General features: G+C 41.9%; 1 protein-coding gene across 9 annotated transcripts in view; it reads right to left on the bottom strand.

Annotated features, from left to right (window-relative positions):
* The window catches only part of SDCCAG8 (SHH signaling and ciliogenesis regulator SDCCAG8), a 225,179-nt gene that overhangs the window by 75,282 nt on the left and 128,923 nt on the right, over positions 1–20,974 (bottom strand). For 8 of the 9 annotated variants that reach the window (XM_026509571.4, XM_044388005.3, XM_048225154.2 and 5 more), the window contains 2 exons: positions 6,463–6,590; positions 4,279–4,387 (listed from right to left, as the gene is read on the bottom strand). In XM_026509571.4, the coding sequence (XP_026365356.2) occupies positions 4,279–4,387; positions 6,463–6,590 (237 nt within the window). The remainder of the gene's footprint in view (positions 1–4,278; positions 4,388–6,462; positions 6,591–20,974) is intronic. The other variant, XM_048225152.2, reaches the window with a different exon arrangement.

Below are 20,974 nucleotides of genomic sequence, written 5' to 3'. Positions count from 1 at the left end.
CCGAGGGGCCGCACCCCAGCCCAGGCTTGATCGCCACCCTCCAGCAGCCAGAGGCTCACGCCTCCCAGCGCCCAGCACTTCTCAGCTCTTCCCAGGCCTCGGTCAGAGCCCTGCAAACGGCACTGCAACCATTTCACTGCTGATTCATCCAAGCCCCTGCGGAGAGGGAACACTTCCCTCACTTTGATAAAGAGAAATCCCAGTTGCACCAAAGATATTTCAATGGCCCCACTTACCACCCTCAAAAACAACCCTAGGACTTGTAATAAGCTCCCAGGGTCCCGGGGAATAAAGACGAAAGGGTAGCTAAAGTTTATGAGAGCATCAACTCAAATCAGCCAGCATGCCTGCCTGGTGCCAATTAAAAGCAAAACGGAATTAATTCTCCCGTCTCGTGGTCAGAAACGAGCTATATCAAATGCACAGAATCGGCAGTTCATTTTTAGTTCGAAAATGGGACGTGCCATTCACAAACCCTGGAGTTACAGACACCACCCAAGCAGGGTGGAATGCGGCGCGCAGACAGTCCCACGCTGATCACTGGGGAGGGCGCGCAGACAACGGAGCTCAAGGCGCTGCCCCTGAGCTTGGCACTTGGGGAGAAAACACATACACCAGACACACTCGGAAGGACCCTTCCCGAACACCTGCACGGGGCAGCCTAGCCTGAGGCTGGGGTAACGAGTCAGAGCCTAAGGCACGGCGAGCCCAGACTCAGCGTTCCTAGGGACGGCAGGGGCTCTGGTCAAACGGCTAGATCCGTGAGTAAAAAATAAAGCTAATAACAAATGCTGTGAAGCCATTTGGTTAGTATGGGGTTATAAATAACGTGGAACTCTGAGAAATGTCCCGAGCAAGAAAAGGGAGCTACAAAAATTGTTCTCGATTGTTGAGAAATACAAAATAAATAGACCCACTTTTAAGAAAAATTTTACTGTCGTACTCTGAGGAAAAGCCGGCTCAGAATCACCCTGCGGGGTCATTATTGTGGAGACTGGACTTCCCCAGTGACAACACTCTAGGAAGCTCAAAAAGCTCCAAGACTTTCCTCACTTCAAAGCACAGGAAAAATCATTTATCCCCAAAGTTTAGTACAGGGTGCACGGAGCTCCCGAAGGCTTCCCCAGGGCTTCATAAATTTACAGTCTTTATTTAAAAAGAACCGCTCTGAGCCCTTCAAGTTATACAGGTGAATTCAAAGCAAAAGGTCATGTCAAAATCCAATGATACATTTTGTATGAATTTTGAAAATGTCGTCCTCTTCACAGAGGGAGCCAGAGGGAAAAGAGACACTCGGTGGACAGGAATTAAAGTCAACAAACAGACAACGAACCTTAAAATCACAGTTTACCGTACTCTACCACATCCTTGTGGAACACACAAAATGAGTATTTTGTAAACTTCAGGGGCTCTTAAAAGTTTTAACCATAATCGGTAACAATTTTTTGAGTGTTTATGATTGCCAGGCCTTAGTTTTGGATCAACTTGCAAAGCGACAGTAGATGGCCTTATTTTAATTCTTCAGATTTACGAAAGAGGCCAGCTCAGAGCAGGACTCAAAACACCACCAGACCCACAGTTTCCCGATCCTGCTTTGCTTTTACAAAGGTTTTCCTTGTGATACAGAACTTATGTCTGTCAGAATGGCACTCGGAGCCTCCCTGGAAAAGACAGTAGTAGCTGGACGGACGTCGCATCCAAACCGCCGCGGTCAAGGCTCTGGAAGCTATGCCGTCAGCGTGAGTGCTTACACTTCTGCGTGTCGAGCACCGAGCGAGGCGCTTTACACACGTGTGTATGTGTATATGTGCACCCGTGTATCTCTCAGTATTTCTTATCCCCACAACAGTCCGGCAACAGGGTTTTAGAAATGTTTTAGGGGCGCCTCCGTGGCTCAGTCAGTTGGACTCTTGGTTTTGGCTCAGGTCGTGATCTCCGGGTCAGGCTCCGCGCTGAGGGTGGAGCCTGCTTGAGATTCTCCCTCTCCCTCGGCCCCTCCCGCCCCCCCCCACATGTTCTCTCTCAATAAATGAATAAATAAATAAATTAAGTAAATTTTAAAAATGTGCATATTTTAGAGATGGAGAAGCTGAGGTTTGGAGATTAGGCAATGTACCCAAGGTCATGCAGCCAAGTGGCAGAGCAAGATTCGAACCTTGCTCCTTCTGAATTCCAAAGTGCTTTTCACTGCACCCTGACTGTCATCTACACAGGAACAGGTTGGGAGGAGAGTCAGGTCAGGATTCGAGGGGGTAAAACCATACTTGTTTCATTCAGTCAGTAAGTAGGTACTGCACGCCATGCGGGTATCAGACAGACAGAGGCACATTCAGTTGACAAAGAGCGGTCAGGAACTGGAGGAACCCGAAGCAAGAGGAGGTGGAGGGGGGCTGAGGCTCAGTCTCACTAGATCAGTACAGGACAAATGGATAGATCTAGAGCAGAAGAAAGGGGGCCAGGGACGCAGGGCACAGGTTGCCCCACGCTCCCAGGCTTACCCTCACATGACAAGCATGCCTACTTCTCCATGGGAATTGAAGGAATATTTTTTCTTTCCCAAACTTTCTTACCATAGCTGCTTTGGCCTGGATTTTCTTTGGTAGTAGATGGAAGATATTACACTTCTTACAAGAAAGATCATAGGCCTTGGAACTAGAAATATCTAGGGTAGAACTCTAGTTCTCCCACTTCCCAGCTATTTAAACACTGTGAGTATTGGTTCCCTCACATGTAATTCCTGTCTCAAGTTGTAAGAATTAATACCAAGCATACAGTACCTCCATCTCTTTTTTATGCTGTAATTTCCGGAATTATGTCTCCTTAGAGAGCAAGATAATTAATAATCGATCACAAAGCAATCTTCAGATAACACAATCTTTTAAGTCCCAGATCAATGTAATTTCTTCTTAAACTGTATGATCCAAGTTTTTTGTTTGTTTGCTTCTAACAAATTACTTAGTTTTGGGTTTATGTGAGGCAAATAAAATATTTCGAAATAGCAGGAGCTACTATTAATATATTATGAGGGTCTCTCCTGCAACAAAATCATTTGGGTTTCCTTGTCAAACTTCCTGAAAATATCTGGTATTTTGGCACCCTGAGCTTTTTCTCTACGCAAATAAGATCTTTAATTAGTATTTGCTAAGAAGGTCCGCATGTCAGAGCGCATTCTGGGTGCTTTATAAAAGCCTCTGTCTTCCTGGGAGCAGGAAGAACTGGACTCATCAGCCCTCTGATTCCCCAAAGGATTCTGGGATATGGATTCCAACAGCTAAGCTACCTCACTGATGCAGGAACCCAAGACAGGGCTCAGGAAACCCCTTCTGAATGAGATTCCTAAGTCAGGAGTTTGTTCGCTGAGCTCTACTGCTTGCTCTGTGTAGGTCTAAGTGAACCTCAGAAAAATAAAGACGAGATCTACAGGTTATTTTTCCACTAGGTTGTAGTTTAATGGGACATCTAATATCTAGTTCGTTTACGTGAGTGATGCCTTTTATAGTTCAAAGTGATTCTGTCCAATATCATTCATTTACAAGAGGAAAGCACAGTTCAAGCAGGTCAAGTAAAATCTGTCTGAGGTAAGACAGTGACGCTCAGAGCTGAGATGAGAATGCAGGCTCCTATCATTTAGAGCATAAAATCATTCATTCATGGAAATAATCTGATTAGAAAATGTGCTGAAAATAATTCACGAAGATCCCAATCAATGTATTTTATAAAAGGGCAGCGTACCTACAAAAGGAATGATAGCTGTTCTAATAAAACAAATCAATTTTTGGAGAATGAAAGGATGGTTTGGGTTTATTTATTTTCAAGTATCACCTAGTTTCATTTCTGTAGATACGCATTTCATCTATTATCATTTGACCTAGAGAGAGTTTCTGGGTGTTCGTGGAGAACTGTGCTAACAGATTAAAATGTTAACTGTATTGACATAAGACTTTAAAACTGCTTGATTTATCTGAATCCTTTGTAAAATATTTGCCATCTTGACCTTTGTGTTCTGAAGTTTCATAACTGTCGATTCTGAATGTTGAAAAAGTCAAATAATAGTATGTATTCAAAATCATGAAAAAAACAGCAAGGTGTCTGTATGGACAATTAAAAAATTGTACATATTAAGAAACTGTCCATACAGAGGAAACATTTTCACAGGAAATACGTCAACACATATTTAATTTTGACATGAGCCTCAAATAGTGGAGATGCAGTTTTTTCAGGAAAAATGACAGTATTCATCCAAACAGTACTCCGAAAGTATTGTATAATATCACCTACCTGCTTTTTTTAGAGATCTGCTCCAGTTTCTCGGCTAATGCACAGCATTCTTCCTTTAACTTTGTCAAAAATGTATTCTGGGAGGTCAGCAATGAATACTGTTCATTTTCTAGAAATAACAATAAACCCCCCACCAATATAAGATGTTTATGGTTGTAACTCTGCAGGGCTTCCAAATGTAGACTGGTAACAGTGCTAAGACCACTACCCCTTTCCTAGAAGCCACAGGACAATTTCAACATCCAAGGTCAAAGGACCACTCACCTGGCAAGACACTACATCTTGGGAGGCATTAATTTTTCTAATAATTACACCCCGGAAACAGTTGTGATCATACCAGCTTGGGGTGACGTTTTAACGTGCTGATAAACTGTCAGATTATCTCAAGTGGAGCCATGGATGCTTATATCTTTGTAATATGCAAGATATTATATTTTTATTTTGACAATTTTACTATCAACAGTGTCAAGAATGATCACAACTAGATAATTCACAACTAAAATAACGGAGGAACTCTGTTCTATACTGTAATTCATACTTTATGTTTCGTATTTGCCCACATATCTCACTAACCCAACCCCTCGTGTATACTTCTTTCATAACGATGTAGAATACATCATCTTCCCTAGAATTTGGATTTCACTGTCAACAGTATGCGCTTCACTGAAGATCTGGTCACAGGAATTGAAGAGAGCGTAATATTTTTGTGCAAAACAGAAGTGTTCTTAAGGTGCTCTTAGCCGTTAAATCCTCTCACGTAGCACTCGGAGATTCTGCCCAAGACTCCTTGATCACTAGAAGCTTGTGAACAGGAGGGAAACACTATTTCTTCCCGAATTCCCTCCTTTTGCTTTTAGTGGAAAAACATCCACTGAGTCTGGAAAAACGCGGAACGGAATCATGTGAGTCGATATGACATCTGCCTCTTTATAAGCAAATAGATGATTTAATGACTTTTATGTTACCATTTTTCACCTATAGGATGAGCAATCATTTTTTTAGCCCGTCTTCAAATACAGTGCACATGAGATCATGTGAAAAATTACCGTGAAGTGTCAGGTTTAATAAGCCCCTTTATTTCTTTCCAATTTTAGCCGCTGACTGGTAAAAAGCATATAGCATACAAAGCAAAATAAATCAAGGCACTCAAAATTAAGCAACACTTTTCGGCAAGAGACAGGATCAATTAAACTTTTGTTTTAATAGTACAATCAGCTCAGAGTATGTGGTGTGGAATTATAATGACTGACACGGTCTTGTTTTGACTAACACTGTCTGTGAACACACAACTCAAAAGTGAAAGGGGCTACAGAATGCTCTGGGTGAACACATCCAACTGGTTGCTTTGAACAAAAGTGCATTTTACTTTCAAATTAAAGGTAAAGAGTTACTGGCCAACTCCGTCTGCAAAATAGCACCAATGTGATGAAAGATGGCAATTTTTAGCCAAGCTGCCAGCTGTGGTCAATGCCTTGTATTACTGCATTTTCACAGCAGTTTGAGAACTTGAAGAATGCAAAGGATTAAACATCGCTCTCGATTGGGCTGGGGGGGGGGGGAGGTGGGGAAATCATACAAATGCTAAAAATGTTCGAAGCTGCAAAGATTAAATAAAGGAACATATCAATTTGGAGCCACTGAATTACATCCAGCTGCGACAGTGAATTAAGAACCGATTAATGGCTAAAGCTTTTCTCCAGTTTGGATGCTGAAGCAAACTCATTAGGCTTTTAGAGTAGCTATAATGTGTGTACTGTGGGAACTGTTCAATGCTATTCAGGAGACTCTAACTGTAAGCTCAGAGCATTTCCCGCCGAGCTTCTGATGCTATTTTTTTATATAACATGTGTGCCTGAAAACCCAGCCAAAAACAAGCCCTTTGTTTTTCTACTTTGTTGTGGTCTCTCTCAGCTTTACGTTTCTTGAACACAGGTAAATAAACTCATAATCCAGATGGTGCAACAGATGTGAGAGCAGCACTCTGAAATCAACAGACAGTGGGCAATACTTTCCATTTTCTCTTTTAAACGCTAACTAATATGTAATTCGGAATCTCCGGTGTAGTTAGCATCTGCTCCCTTCGGCCAGCCAAAGGTTACAGGTGTTCCTGATGTCATTTCACAGTAAGGCGTGGGCCTGCCTTGTGAGCCAGTGCCCAGGCTCTAATCTTTCCCTACCACCTACCAGTTTGGTCATGCTGGGCCTCCATTTGCTGTATCTTCTGTGTCAGCTCCTGCTCTCTTTGCTGGGCCTGAAGGGCTTGGGCCTTTGCTTCGTTGCTGAAGCTCTGCTGAATGCTATCTTTTTCCAGTCTACAAAGCAGAGAGGAGACAGACAGAAATGTAATCTACAGATGCAGCAAGCCCCACCATTTCCCTACAGAACACGGAGAGCTGACACGTAGTAAACTGTGGAGCCGAAGAAGACAACAATCTTTGTCAGACCCCCGCCTCCCCCCTCCGCCCCCGTCCCCCACCCCCTCCCACCTTCAACCCCCACCCCCTCCCCACCGGGGGGAGAGCCAAAGGGCCTTTCATGCTGTGTTCAGTACATGCCATATTCAAGATGGACTAAAGTATATGACTTTAAAAATCAAAAAATCGTGACATCTGAATATTGTTATTTTGTAACTTGAAAACGCAAACCTCCTTTTCGGTAAGACTGTCAACGTTCCGGGCCACCATTTCGTGTTTTATCTTTTGAGTGGTCACTATTTCCCACAGATCATGCGGTTCTACAAATGGCATGGATCAATACAGCAAAACTTAAATTCTTGAAACTCAGGCTTTGTAGACCACCTCTGCTTTTTTCCTCCTCAATTGAAAATGGCATCTCAGATAGAATGTAGGGGATCCTATTCAGAAGCAAGGAAATGATTCTGGATGTTTTCCTTAAACATTTCCACACATTAGGCCACGTAATGGGATTATAAATATGAATATGAAAAGGAAAACTTTCCCCCAGCACTTCCTAATATGACCCCTTTCCGGTCACGTTGAGAGAAGTTGCGGGATGAGAACATTTCCCAGTCCAAGACAACGTCCCAGCCCGCGGTGATGGGGTATTGGCCCAGTGAGACGGGTCATCCGCCTGGGTCAATACCCCATCGCGGGGGCTCCTACAGAAAGAAACTGCCTGAACAATCAGAGTCTGAAGAATGCGCAGGATCACATTGTGACAGCGACGCGGACACGGCACACACATTAGGTTGGTTCCTCTTACTCTAAATATGGGTAAGTGAGCTGAGGGTTTCCTTTAATTATCTGGCTTAGTTATGTCTAACTCCTTATCTCCTTGTGGGCATTTCTCATCCGTGCTGTTTTAGTTTACTAATTGAGATATTTACTGCCTTGCCTTTGCCAAACTAAAAATAAACAATTCCATAAAGCTATCACTAGTAGTCCACATACCGCTGTGGAGCCTCGATTCATTGGCTTCTAATTATAAAGCAACATAAGGAAAGTCTGTATCGAAATTGGTCAATGCATGCGGTAATGCTGTGGTGTAAAATTCCAGAACAAAACTATACCCATACCTCCCTCAAAGGGAATCATCAGGAGTCCACGCTAAATGCAAAATAAGGTCCCTTCTGGTGCTTCTCATAACAACACCCCCTTGGACCTACTCCAAGGTCTCCCCTCACACTAAGTTCCAAATGGATATATTGCAACAAATAGATACATGAGGCCACTTTTTGCCTCCCCAGTCCCACCATGAATCTTCTGCCCGTGGATCGTGGATCGCTGCATACGTCTCTTTGTTTTCCTGGGATGTCTCCCCCCGCCCCCCGCATCCTGTTCCACCCCACCCCCACCCTCACCCCGACCCCGGTCCCTCTGCTCAGCGTCTACTTCTCCTTTAAGGTCTGCTCAAAATTCTCCCCTCTCCTTCCATTCTCTCCTAAATTAAGTATTCTTTCCTTGGTGACCTTACTATACATTGTAAATGGATACATCCTACTAAGATGGCATTTATCACACTTGACTTATTGCCTCTTGTCATCTCTGTCTCTCTAAATCCAGAGCCTGGCTCAGGATTCACACAGGAGAAGCAGGCAGTGAATGCTTAATGAATAGGTGTTCTTAGACCCCTGTCATCGGGGGAAGGGAGGATGCAGTCTTAGTGAGGCTGCAGAATCTGCTCAAGGCTAGCACGAGGAGGCAAAAAGCTTCTAGACATGTCAAAAGGAAGAGTGCCCGGAAGAGAGCGGCTCCAGGGGCTCAGCGAGCTAGAGATCGTGCTGCTGAAGGAATCATCCTAGAAAGGGCACTGCGGACTCTTCCACTGAGTAACCACCCCGAGGTGAGACCCCTGATTATAGGCAGGGAGATATGGGGCTCTGAGATCCCTAATAACGGGGGAGCTGTACAATGCACTGCTCGAAACCAATATGCATTGGAGAGTGAAAAGGAGCGCTACTGATAATCATATCAGGACAACAGCCATACCTGGGGCTACCCTTTGCACACTGGGGCTATGGTTCTCCTACACAAAGGGGTTGCCAGTCTCAACATCAATTTTTAGCACGAGAAGCTGCCTGATAACTGATATTCTAAATTTACTGTAGAAAAAAACACTACTGTTATTGTAGTTCTCCTTATAAAGACAATTTAAGAAAATGCACTACTGAGAGCCTGAGTGGCCCAGCTGGTTAGGCATCTACCTTCAGCTCAGGTCATGAGCCTGGGGTCCTGGGACTGAGCCCCACATTGGGCTCCCTGCGCAGCGGGGAGCTTGCTTCCTCCCTCTCCCTCTGCCCCCACTTGTGTGCAAGCTCTCTCTCAAATAAATAAATAAAATCTAAAAAAACCCAATGCTCTACCAACAAATGTTGATTTATATACCAAGTTTTGTTTCTTGAGTCCTTCTCTAATTTTTACTCTATTTAAGAAACTACATGTTATTTTATAATTTTTAATTGAGGTATAATTGACATATAACACATTAGTTTCAGGTATACAACATAATGGTTTGATATCTGTACATAGTATGAAATGATCACTACAAGTCTAATTCCTGCTTTTTTTCATTGCATAAAAACACGGCCTATCTTTGCTTTCCTATTTCCTCCCTCCAGCCCTCTTTCCTCCCGAGTTGCCTTCTCCCCTTGTAGGTTCTTTCTTAGTAGGCTTTTTATAAAACCTTAGAATGTTAGAACTGGAAGGGAATCTCAAATCTGTTTAATCAAATCCTCTCATATTATAGCCAAAGAAAGAAACAGGCTCGAAGGTTACAATGTAAGTGATATGAAGGCAGAGGTGGGATTTGAAATATTCTGATTTAGGGAAACCTATTTTATGGCACTCCAGAGGTAATACAATCATGGATTGAAAGAATAAAAACCACTTATGTGTCCAAGGGAGGGATGAGAGGAGAATCCAAATCAATTTGTTTAATATTTATCCTAACTCTATTAATAATGTGAAAGACACTCTGCTAGGCACTGAGTCAAACAGAGATAAATATGGCATAGGCCTTGCTCCCGACACGGAATTCAAATGGCTAAAATAGGAAGTAGAAGGTGGAATACACCATAAGAAGTCTACAAGGGGAAAACGACCAAGGCAAAGAAAACTGAGAGGACAGTCCCGGCTGCGTGTGAGAGCATCACGGAGGGTAGCTGAGTTCGTCTTCCCCAACTGGTTTTCTTTCAGTTCTCACAACACTGACGATTTCATTTAATCGAACTTGTAGTTAGCCATATTTTATAAACTGGAATAAAAGCAATGGCAGTAAAGAAGAATTTCTTGGTTGTGCTTAAAATGAGGCTGAAAGATTTAGTCATAAGAGCTAAAAACTGGAAACAATCTAAATGCCCATTAACTGCTAAATGGATAAAGAAATTGTGGTATCGCCTTACAGGGATACTAGGAACAGTAGGAATAGAAAGGAACAAGCTACTGTAGGTATAACACATGGGTGAGCCTCAAAAGCAGTATGCTTCGTTAAAGAAGCTGGACGCCAAAACAGATTGTATGATGTCATTTACGTGGCGCTCTAGAACAGTAAACACTAGAGGACACGCAAGTGCTGCCAGGACCTAAGGACAGGGGGTGCGTGTGAGGGAATAAAGGGGCATGAGGGACATTTGGGGTTGACAGAAGTGTTCTGTATTGAGATTATGATGGTTCCACCTCTGTGTATATTTCTCAAAATATTTTTCATTGCACACCTAAAATCGGTGATTTTTATTACATTTAAATTTACCTCCATAGAGCTGATTTTAAAAAGGAGCAAATCCATTAGAATAGGAACATCTACCTTCTTCTCCAAGTTATTCACAATCACCGGTGGCCACATGTGGGCATGTCCATGTTTTATTGATGACAATTAAGAGTTGAAGGGAGTACACAAGCACTAGGATAGTCCTCAAACACGGACCAAGTACGCATAGAGGTGTTGTCACTCCTGTTTTCCAATTACAGTTCTGGTTGATTATATTCTCCAAAAATGTCTGCAGTGATATTTACCATCCCATTAAAGAAATGGACTGAAGAATTCATTCCATGTTTTTGATCCTTTTCTATATCATTTATTATTTTAAATCCTGCTACTTTAAAACTATGTCAGAGCAAAAACGACTTACTAGATTTTTTCAAGGACATTCTAAATTTTATAGCTACACTGAGGGACTAAAAGTTTTATCAGTGAGACTGGGAAAGGGACGCCTGGGTGGCTCAGTAGGTGAAGCGTCTGCTTTCAGCTCAGGTCATGATCCCAGGGTCCTGGGATCGAGTCCCACATCAGGCTCCTGGCTCAGCAGGGAGCCTGCTTCTCCCTCTGTCTGCTGCTCCCCTTGCTTGTGCTCTCTCTCTCTGACAAATAAATACAATCTTAAAAAAAAAAAAAAAGAGTCTGGGATAGAAATGATGAAAGCTTCAAGTCTAACCCGAGAACAGGGCCTACAGTGGCAGTGATTTGAGGCACCAATCCCATCTGACATGTTTCTAGTCACCTTTTCATTGAGGGCTGAAGTTGTGTTAAACATATAACCATTTTGGTTAAAAAGCGTTTCCCTTTTAAAGTACAATACGGAGAGCTTTGTGACAGTAGAATATTGGTATGACGAAGTTATGAGTCCCTTTATAACATGCTTCCTAGCCAAGAGCCATTCCTGATGGAATTATAGAGAAAAGCAGCAGGGAGGTATGGGCATTATTTTGAGTTAAGACACATGATGTCCACGTGTCCCAACATGGGCGATATTATCTGCTTAATGTCACTGGTGTGCTATACAATGTTTAATAACTGGTCTCCGGGGGGGGATTCCTTATTTGTAGTGTTTACCAATTTTCAATGTAATGCTTCTACTATGGCCTGTTTCAAGCTACCAAAGTGACATCACTGAACACAGAGTTGGGAAGAAATACACACAGCTGGCCTTCATAAGCTGGCGTGGGCTAGCCCTGGCACACCACTGGTTAGGTGGTCTCTCCCAGGCTTCTCCACTGTAAAGTTACTATCTCCCTCTTTGAAATTCGTAGGTAATTTTGTTGGGAGATGCTATGACCATGTTAGTAAATACCCTATGCCTCATAAAATTCTCCTCTACAGGTTTTACACCCAATGGTGACTCTTCTACTCTAACATTTTCCCTTATTTATTAGTTAACATTGTGCTGTAAGGAAGGGCTTTCCTTTCTCTCCCATTATTAATTCATTGATATCAGCATGGAGTCATGGATTCTTATTTTACTCAGTGGGCTATAATTGATTAGGCCCATTATTTATTTTTTTGTTCAACTCATCCTAGATTTGGCCAGTGTGAACCCCTTCAAGCTATTTCCTATATTATATCTCTCTATTATTCCTATGAACTTCCTGGCTTTCTATTCCCACCAATATGTTCCAGGCTCGTCTGGTACTATCCTTGTACCAGTCCTGCAATCAGCATTTGTCCAAGGAACTCTCCTGCCTTTTAGTGGAGAATGGTATTTAGAAACCAAGATCTGTCATCAGGTGGTGCACACTGCTACTGAGAAGTCTGTTTCTAGGTCACCTTAGTAGACAGAACCAGGATGGGAATACACATATAAATGTATAAATATATTATTATAAGTATTTTTCCACATATGTTTATATTAATAATACATGTACATTCACACTGATCTTTCCAATTCTGATCCAACAACATAGATAGAACCTAGTCTCCCCTCTTTCCATCACTATAACTTTCCTCCCCAAAAATGAGAAACTTGGCTCCCATTATCTTCAACATATTTACTCATTTGTTCAAACTTACACAGTATACACAGAAAGTACTTTCAAAATTGCTTATCTACTATGGAAAGCATATCTACTGTGGACTAGAATTAAATATTTGCTTACAGCTTTATTTACTTTGTGGTTTAAAATTTTTTTTGTTTTTACTTATTCTTTTTTACACAAATGCATACACACCATTTTCAGCTGACTTCCTTTGTGTTCTGGAAAATTACATCTTGAGAGGAATAGAATATAGTAGAAAACTCACACAGCTATAGTGTCAAAGTACGGCATTCACTTTCTTATTACTTGTGTGGCCATGGACAAGAAGCTTAATTCTTTTAATCTTGGGGTTCTTCATTCAAAGAGGGCAGAAAAAATCCTACCTTAAGGGATTAATAATTTTAGTAATTATTTATGAATGTTTACTATAAGCTAAGCTCTTCACATTTATCCTTTTATTTAATCCTCATACCAACCCTCTGAGGTAGACTCTCTTATTATCCTTACTTTATAAGTGAGGAGCTGGAGGCCTAACATGGTTATATTACTTGCTCAAAATCTCCTAGTTATTAAGGGGCATAGCCAGGAAATCCAGGCTGACCTGACTCTAAAGTCCATAGTATAAATCTCTATGCTTCATCTCTTAGTTTATCAGGGGTGCAGAGAAATGAGAGAAGGTTAAAAAGATAACCAGATCATTGAAATAATTCCATTATCCTTAAGTATGTTTCTTTTAATACTTATATTATCCATCTTGATAGCTGAATTCCAAGATAGTTCTCCCTCTCCATTTCCATTTGTCCCATATGTTATTGGATCACCTCCTCCTACAGTGACACTATCAGTTAGTTGTATCCTCCTTAAAGAAATACATTGACTTTTATAAAAACATTGAAAGGCACACAACTACATCTCTGACCTCAAGCTGGTCAGAGTCCTAGAGAAGATAAGACACGCACATGTTATCTGAAAGGGAAGTCCCTAAAAACTAGAGACCTTGGTTTTGCTCACTAATTTATCCCAAGAGCCTGGCACGGTGCCTGGGACATAGCTGTGTGGTCAACAAATATTTGATGAATGAACAAACAAATGAATGAATGAATAAATGAATGACTGTTTAACGATCCTCCTGTCTACTGACTGGAAGAGAACAGGATCAGATAATCCCTGTTTTGGCCAACAATTTAGTTTAGTTTTATACTGTTATGGACAATAACAACAAAATAAAAACAACACTAAAATTAGTAGACAACATGATATCTCCTGTGTTTGACAAGAACACAAAATCCTGTACTTGTTTACTGCTAACAGGGGCTATGTTCTCGTATTTGGGCAAACGTAGAAATACTAGGATACAACAAACCAGGATAAAAAAATATAAGAGGAGTAGCTTTCAGTAACCCCTACTTCCTCAAGTACACAAAAAACCCCTAATGGCATCATACGTATTTCCTAGAGTAAAGTATTTCTATTTTCTTCACTGCAAAGTGTGTCAGAATTTTAAGTACAACGTTGAAAGATGAGTTATCAGATTAGAACATGAGTCACTTCTAGGAAAGGAAGCAGAAACAGAAAGGAGATCAACATCTTTCAAAGGAATAAACATAAAAGAAAGGAAATAATTAACAAAACAGCCCTAAAAATAATTTGCTCTCCAAAAGTGTTCTCTTACAGTATCTCCAAAACAACTTGAAAACCACCCATCAAGCAAAGGAGGCCGTGCTTGCCGAGATGCTGCCTGCTTCTCTTGCATTGTGTGCGCGACTCGCATTTACTTCAGACAAAACCACAGAATCTTACCAACTCAGTGTCCTCCCCACATCTGTGCTTTCTGTTCTGCAAAGAGCACTCAAATGCATTGACCTCTCCACTCTTCATAACAATTCTGGAAGGCAGTGAGATGGAACAGTTAGCCCTGCGTGACAGCAGAGACATCTCAAACCCAGAGAATTAAGAGATGTGCTAGTAGTAAGTGGCAGAGCTAGAACCGACACTTGTCTTCTCGCTTCAAGTTCAATGTACTTCCATTCCATGGCATTGCCTCACATGAGTGGCTTCGTCAGACTCCTACTGCTCAGCCATTCAACAAATACTTCAACACCTACTTTGTGCCAAGCACAAAAGCGTGGGGATGCATCAGTGTTTAAGACACAGACCGCGACCGTGCCTTCAGAATTCATGGTGAAGAAAACAGAGAAGAACGAACAACTGAAATAGAATGGGAAATAAATACAAAACTAGGGTTAAAGGCCTGCTATCATGCAGGATGATGGGACAGGAGTTGGAGAGTGGAGAGTGACTATATAGTCAGGGAGAATTTTAGGAAGCTTAAAAAATTAGAGGCTGAAAATGAGTTGGAATTAGCCACCCAAAGAATGAGAAGAATCTTGCGACAAGTGAAGTGGACAGCGTGTGCAAAGATTCAGGGAGGAGAGAGAACCCAGGTGCCTTTGGAACATTGCAAACAGCCCTGGCACGACCGAAGGGTGGCATATACACGTTGCAGGGTAGAAGCGAGCTGCTGGTAGAGGGAGATTGGAGAAAGAAGAGTCTGAAGATGTAGGCAGGAGCCAGAACAGGCAGCTATTTTTAAGGACTTCATCCTGAGGGAAATAGGGAGCCAACGTAGGGTTTTAAGCAGGGGAGTGTTGTGATCACACTCATGCTTCAGAAAGATCACTCTGGCTGCAGTGCGGGAACAGATGGGGAAGGGACAACATTAGAAGCAGGGAGAGCACTTATTACTACAGCAATAGCAAGAGCAATTTCTGAAACTGTTTCCTAGACGGGGTAGCTGCCATAGGTAGACACTGACACCGAAGCACCACCAAATGCAGGTTTCAGCAATTTTCACCCTTAAAGCATTTCGAGAGCTCAGAGGTCTCTGATGCATACGTGACTGTAAGTCTAGTCTATTTCATGATACCATGGGCCCAGTTCACCAGACCAAAGAATAAGCACAAATATGCCACTGCATAAAATAAACTAGATCGTGATTTTGCCTTAGCATCTTCCTATTGTCAAAATATCCATATTTTCCATCTCTGACCCTTCCATGTAAACTGATCACTTTGGTTCATTCCTGCCTTTCGTCTCCAAAAAATGTGAGTTTATCTATATAGTCCCTATAAGTCATCCTTCTGATGAGTAACTTCAGATCGGATATCAGTAGGATCAATATATATATTCACATTTCTGTAACCTGTCAATGGATATGCATCACGGTCAAGTTGTGATACCACTGATTGAAAAAAGTTTCTATTTTACTATTAAAATGTTTTTGAAATTTATTTCTCAGATCCGTTATTAAATGAGGAATGTGTTGGTTGCTTTGCAGCTACTAAGTTTATTCAGAAATAGGCTGTAGGGGCACCTGGGTGGCTCAGCAGTTGAGTATTTGCCTTTGGCTCAGGTCATGACCTCAGGGTCCTGATCAAGCCCCGCATCAGGTTCCCTGTTCAGCGGGGAGCCTGCTTCTCCGTCTCCCTCTGCTGCTCCCCCTGCTTGTGCTCTCTATCTGTCTCTCTCTCTGTCAAGTAAATAAGTAAAATCTTAAAAAAAAAATAGGCTGTAATAGCAAGAATTACAATTATTAAATACACTTTATCGTATCCTATTTCTCAAGCACGATAGTCATGCTCCATTTAGCTGGGATGTTGGGAGATGAGAAGTTCCACATGAGAGAATTTTTCCATGCACTGGACCCCCAGAAATCTGAGCATTTACAGTAGAAATATGTCTAAAATATATATTGATTATGGCTCTGCTTCCTTGAGCAAACTATACCCAATGTAATCGACTCCACTTGATAGTTAAGATCATAATGTCAAATGAGCAAGCTCCACTTGCTGCTACTGTTGCCCCTGCTAGGAAGCTCTTGGGGCTCACTGCTCACCCTCGTACCTTCAGGTGCCCACCACCAGTGCCTGGAAACAGAAGGCACTTTGGAACAGCTGCGGCATGAAAAGTCTCAGATGCTGCTCTCAAGACCCAGAAAGCAAATGGAAGTGTATCGATCTGCTTCTTCTACTTTTTTGCATTGGTTGTTTTGGGTCTGAGTTGTTGCCATGAGTTTTGTTCTGTTTTGTTTCTTAAAAGTACTTTCTAACTTACATCTCAGTTTATAGCTATGGGTCAAATGGCTGAATTTACCAGAACTCTGAGTTTACATGGGGAACCGCTGTAATAAAGACAGCAGAGTTTTCATTGTTGCTGAAGTGCTGTGTTTTGGGTCAAACACTCAGTATGTTTGTACCTAGGAATTAAGATTGTGTTCTACTGACTAACCTTGGCTTGCTAACAAAAATATAGTTCCTTCATTTTTAAAACTTGACTGAGATCTCTGCAAACTTTCCATTTTTTTGCACGGGATTTTGGAGCTGAAAAGCACAATTATATTTACAGAAGAGAAAACCAACTGAGGCCCAAGTGTCCGGATTCCCATCTCAGTGTTATTCTCACTCCTCCACATTAGAGGGGCATCTTCCTGCCATGGGACTGAGGTCATTTTCCTCATGAAAACATCTTCCCTTGGAGTCATTTTATGATTTATCCTGATTTCTACCTGGCTGGAACACATGCTTATAACTATTCTTACCTACCTTCCGAAAGGGTCCTTCTCTGCAGTAACGTAAGTGTGTGTTGGGTTTGCTTCTTTCATGGACAACAGGCCATGATGCTCCCCATTCCTATGGCTACAGAGCTGCCCTCTCTGTTCCCGAAGACCTGCTTCTGCCTTTTAAATCTACATTCAGACTCATTTCTACAGGGCAGCCTGTTCCGAGCTTACCCAAATGGGAATTCATGCCCCGAGGAAAGGAACATAAGCAACTAAAATCCTAAAGGACCTCTAGAAGCAACGTGGCGCTATTGGCCTTGAGGCCTCAGCACAGAAGCCCACTGCCAGCAGGGCTGGGTCACCCATGTGCACACAGGAGCCAGAGGTTAAGAGCTCAGACCTTGGTGTCAGCTGGATTTGGCGTCAGAGTCCCAACGTGTTCACTTACTAGCTGGGCACCGCCAGCAAGTCACTTCTCCTCTGATTCTGTTTTCTCAAATGTGAAATGGGGTTAAAAATGTACTTCTCCTTCAGAATACCGGGACATTGTATGTAAAATATACTTAGTACAGCACGGGCATATCCTGCGTTCAAAATATTAATCAGTACCACTATTATTCTCATTATTATTTCCTAGAAGATGACTATTCAAAGTGTAATGATCCATACAATTATTTCAAAGACTCACAAGCTCGAAGAAAGAATAAAAAATGTCCTCAATTTCCTGAAAAAAGCCATATGGGAGGAGTGGTATTCTACAGTGGATGTGAGTTTGGGCTTTAGACACACACAGACTAGATTTGGGCCCTGGCCCCGCCAGGCACGTGCCACGTGCTGTTGGACGGGACCTCAGTCTAAGGTCATTTTCTCATTTAATGAAACGATGTTATCTGGACACGTGAGACGATCTATATAAAGAAACCAGCAACATCCGGCCCAGACCACCATTTGACAAAGGTCTAAATTCAACTCATGCCTGGCATCTAGTTATTTCATTGTCGAATTTATCTGCAACAGCTATAAGGTATAAAGGCAAAGGGGGGACCGTAAGATAGGGAGAACGTACTCTCGGGGGCTGCTGGTAGGCTAGGAGTTCAGCTGCTCTTTGAAGAATGACCAGTAAATGGCAGCTTCCTCTCTCTGCCTCCCCCTCCTGCTCAAAGTGGCAGTTCTTCAGAAAAGGACTAATCAAAGACAGGCCTGGCTACTGGCTCCAAAATTACAGAAAAAGCTGACATGATTTTCTTGTTTTTATAGAATGACTCCAGTCCTTGTAGAAATAGAATTCAGGGTTTATGCTCAGAAAAACTGACTGCATCCAGACTGGGCGTTGAGGGGAAGCTGGGGAAAGTGAACACAAGAGCCTAGGGCTGCCATGGTTTAGACAGCAGCCACTGGCCACATGTGGCTGCCACTACCTAACACGTGGCTAGGCTGAAGTGAGAGGTGCTGTCTGTGTAAATAATACACACTGGGCCGGGGGTAATTAGAAAAAAAAAAAAAAGAAAAAAGTCTCAATTTATATTGATTACATGTTGAAATGATACCATTTTCTATATTGGGTTAACTAAGCTATTAGCCTTAATTTCACCTGTTTCTTTTTACCTTTTAAAATACGGCTATTTGGAAGTTTTTCATTAAATATGCGGCTTGCACATTGTGGCTCTCCTTGTATTTCTATTGGACAGTGTGGGTTTGAGCATAAGTCCTTTGTCTACTTCCCCAGGGCAGAGAATCATTTTTAATCCCGATGGGCCACAAATCAAAATAACCATGTTGCCAAAACCTGCTAACTTTCGATGCCTCGTGAAGATATCAAATCTCACAATTTTTTACAAAAAGCAAAAGCGATTAAAATAACATTTTTTTTTACCTTGACAAATTTCTCATTTAAGTTGGCCAGTCACCACTACTTGAAAGGAGAAATAGAGGAGAATTTTGATAGAAAATGAAGAACAGCGAAAGCTGGAGCACTTACCATATTACACAAATATAAGCAATAAAACCTTTTTTTAAAAAAATCAGATCTGTTTTGAAGCACCTCCCAAAATACATATGCAAAATTAAAATTAAATTTAAAGCATATTAAAAATTATTCCACACAGCCAAGCTGGCAAATTATAGAAAAATATCCAGTTATGAACATGCATTAAGACTCCTAATCAGTAAATGTGCGTACAGTTGGAAAATCTTTAGGATTTAATAGTCTTTCTGTAATTGTTAAACGGCAATAACAGATTCCCTAAGAGATTTTTCCTCACAGATTTCTTTTTTTTCCCCTACAGATTTTTGAATCTCTGGTAATCAAGCTTGTATCATTCATTCCTTCTTTCTGGTAAAAAACAACAACAACAAACTAGCACTTTCAAAGTTGATCAAGAGGACCACGCAGTCGTATCAGTCAATCAGCGTGTCAGCCAGTTTGATAAACTGTCCCACCGCCTGCGAGCTAATCTGTTGTCTTTGTCGTTCTCACTTACTGCAAAACATAGTCTGCACTTTGTGGAATTCAGATAAGCCAATGAATGGTTTCAATCCTCTACAAAAATTGCTGGAGTTTGTTTGTTGGAAGAAATGGAATTCAAGAACCCAGCAAGGGGAGGGCTGGGTGGGGAAGCCAGGACCACACACTGCAAGCCCTCGGAAGAGTCATGTTCCAGCCATCGTTATCACTGCCACATCATTATTTACAGAAAATCTTACCAATAGAAGCTGCTGGAAATAATGACAAATTATAGGCACCTCCAAATGTATTTACAGAAAAATTAACACATTAGCAGTGCTCCACTTCTCGACTTCTAGAGCTTACTATCCACGAGTTGCTCCATTTCTTCAGGATACAGGAAGGGCTATACTTAGAAGGGAGGAATATTGGGATAGCAAGAGTTGAAGGAGAGGAAGGTCTATTGCAAGTCTGATTTAGGGGCCCAGACTTTGAACCTGTGCTAATAACTCCTGGCAGAAGGTTTCCCGAAAGGATTTATATCCCAAAGCATCCTGGTATTTTACTCTATGCAATCTTGTTCTGAGTCGAGCTTTGAGAGAGGTACCTAAATCTGACCAACTGACTGGTATCTAGTTATTTGCCAAGAACGACTACCATATAAAGTCCCAGTTGGAACGGTGAGGTTGAAAGAACCCAGTGTAACCTAACTCTGGCACAGCTGACCATTCAAGGAATGGCCAGAGACGCTCCCCCACGCTTTAGAGGACACAGTCAACCTAAATGGAAAGGTACCCACCCACCTGCTGTCTGCATGAATGGAAGGACTGGGGAGAGGAGTTCCAAAGGTACCGATAAGAAAACAAAAACTTCCCACATGGCAATTTTCAATTATCCTACCAGAAATGAATTTAGATTAATTTTTCCCAAAGTGTATTCCTAAAAACCTGATTCCTAGGAAAGATACGGAGATTTGATAGAAGAGTTTCCATAAGTCGTATAAATTTGGAAAATGGCTGAAAATGAAATCCCTTTCCAAGAGAGTCACAATGTGCACTAGTTAGCATTTCAAGGCTCTGAGAAGCCCTACTGGCAAGAACCCTATTTAATTCAACTTTCCAAAAAGGAACTGATCACAGAATTGATTTTCTCACAACACCCACCATCAGAGGCAACATAGTAAGTGTAATAAATAAACCTATCCTGGAGCCTAATTGCTTGAATCCCAACCCCACCTCATTGCTAGTGCCGTGACCTTGGTCGAGGTAGCAACCTCCATCCACCTCAGTTTTCTTATCTGTAAAATGGGCTCATGGCCGAATCTACCTGAAAGGGTCACGTGGAGACTAAGTGAGTTAATGTGAGTAACGTGCCCATCAGGGAGTAAGCAGCGTGTCCAGGGAGCTATCCTGACCATTGTCCCCAGGAGGAGTGTTTCAAGAAGTGGTCACTGTTTGTAAGTTACCGCTCTTTTGTTTGTTTCAAGAA

Source organism: Ursus arctos, unplaced genomic scaffold (assembly GCF_023065955.2).
Source record: "Ursus arctos isolate Adak ecotype North America unplaced genomic scaffold, UrsArc2.0 scaffold_2, whole genome shotgun sequence".
Lineage (NCBI taxonomy): Eukaryota > Metazoa > Chordata > Mammalia > Carnivora > Ursidae > Ursus > Ursus arctos.
This window is presented reverse-complemented; position numbering and strand designations above follow the sequence as displayed.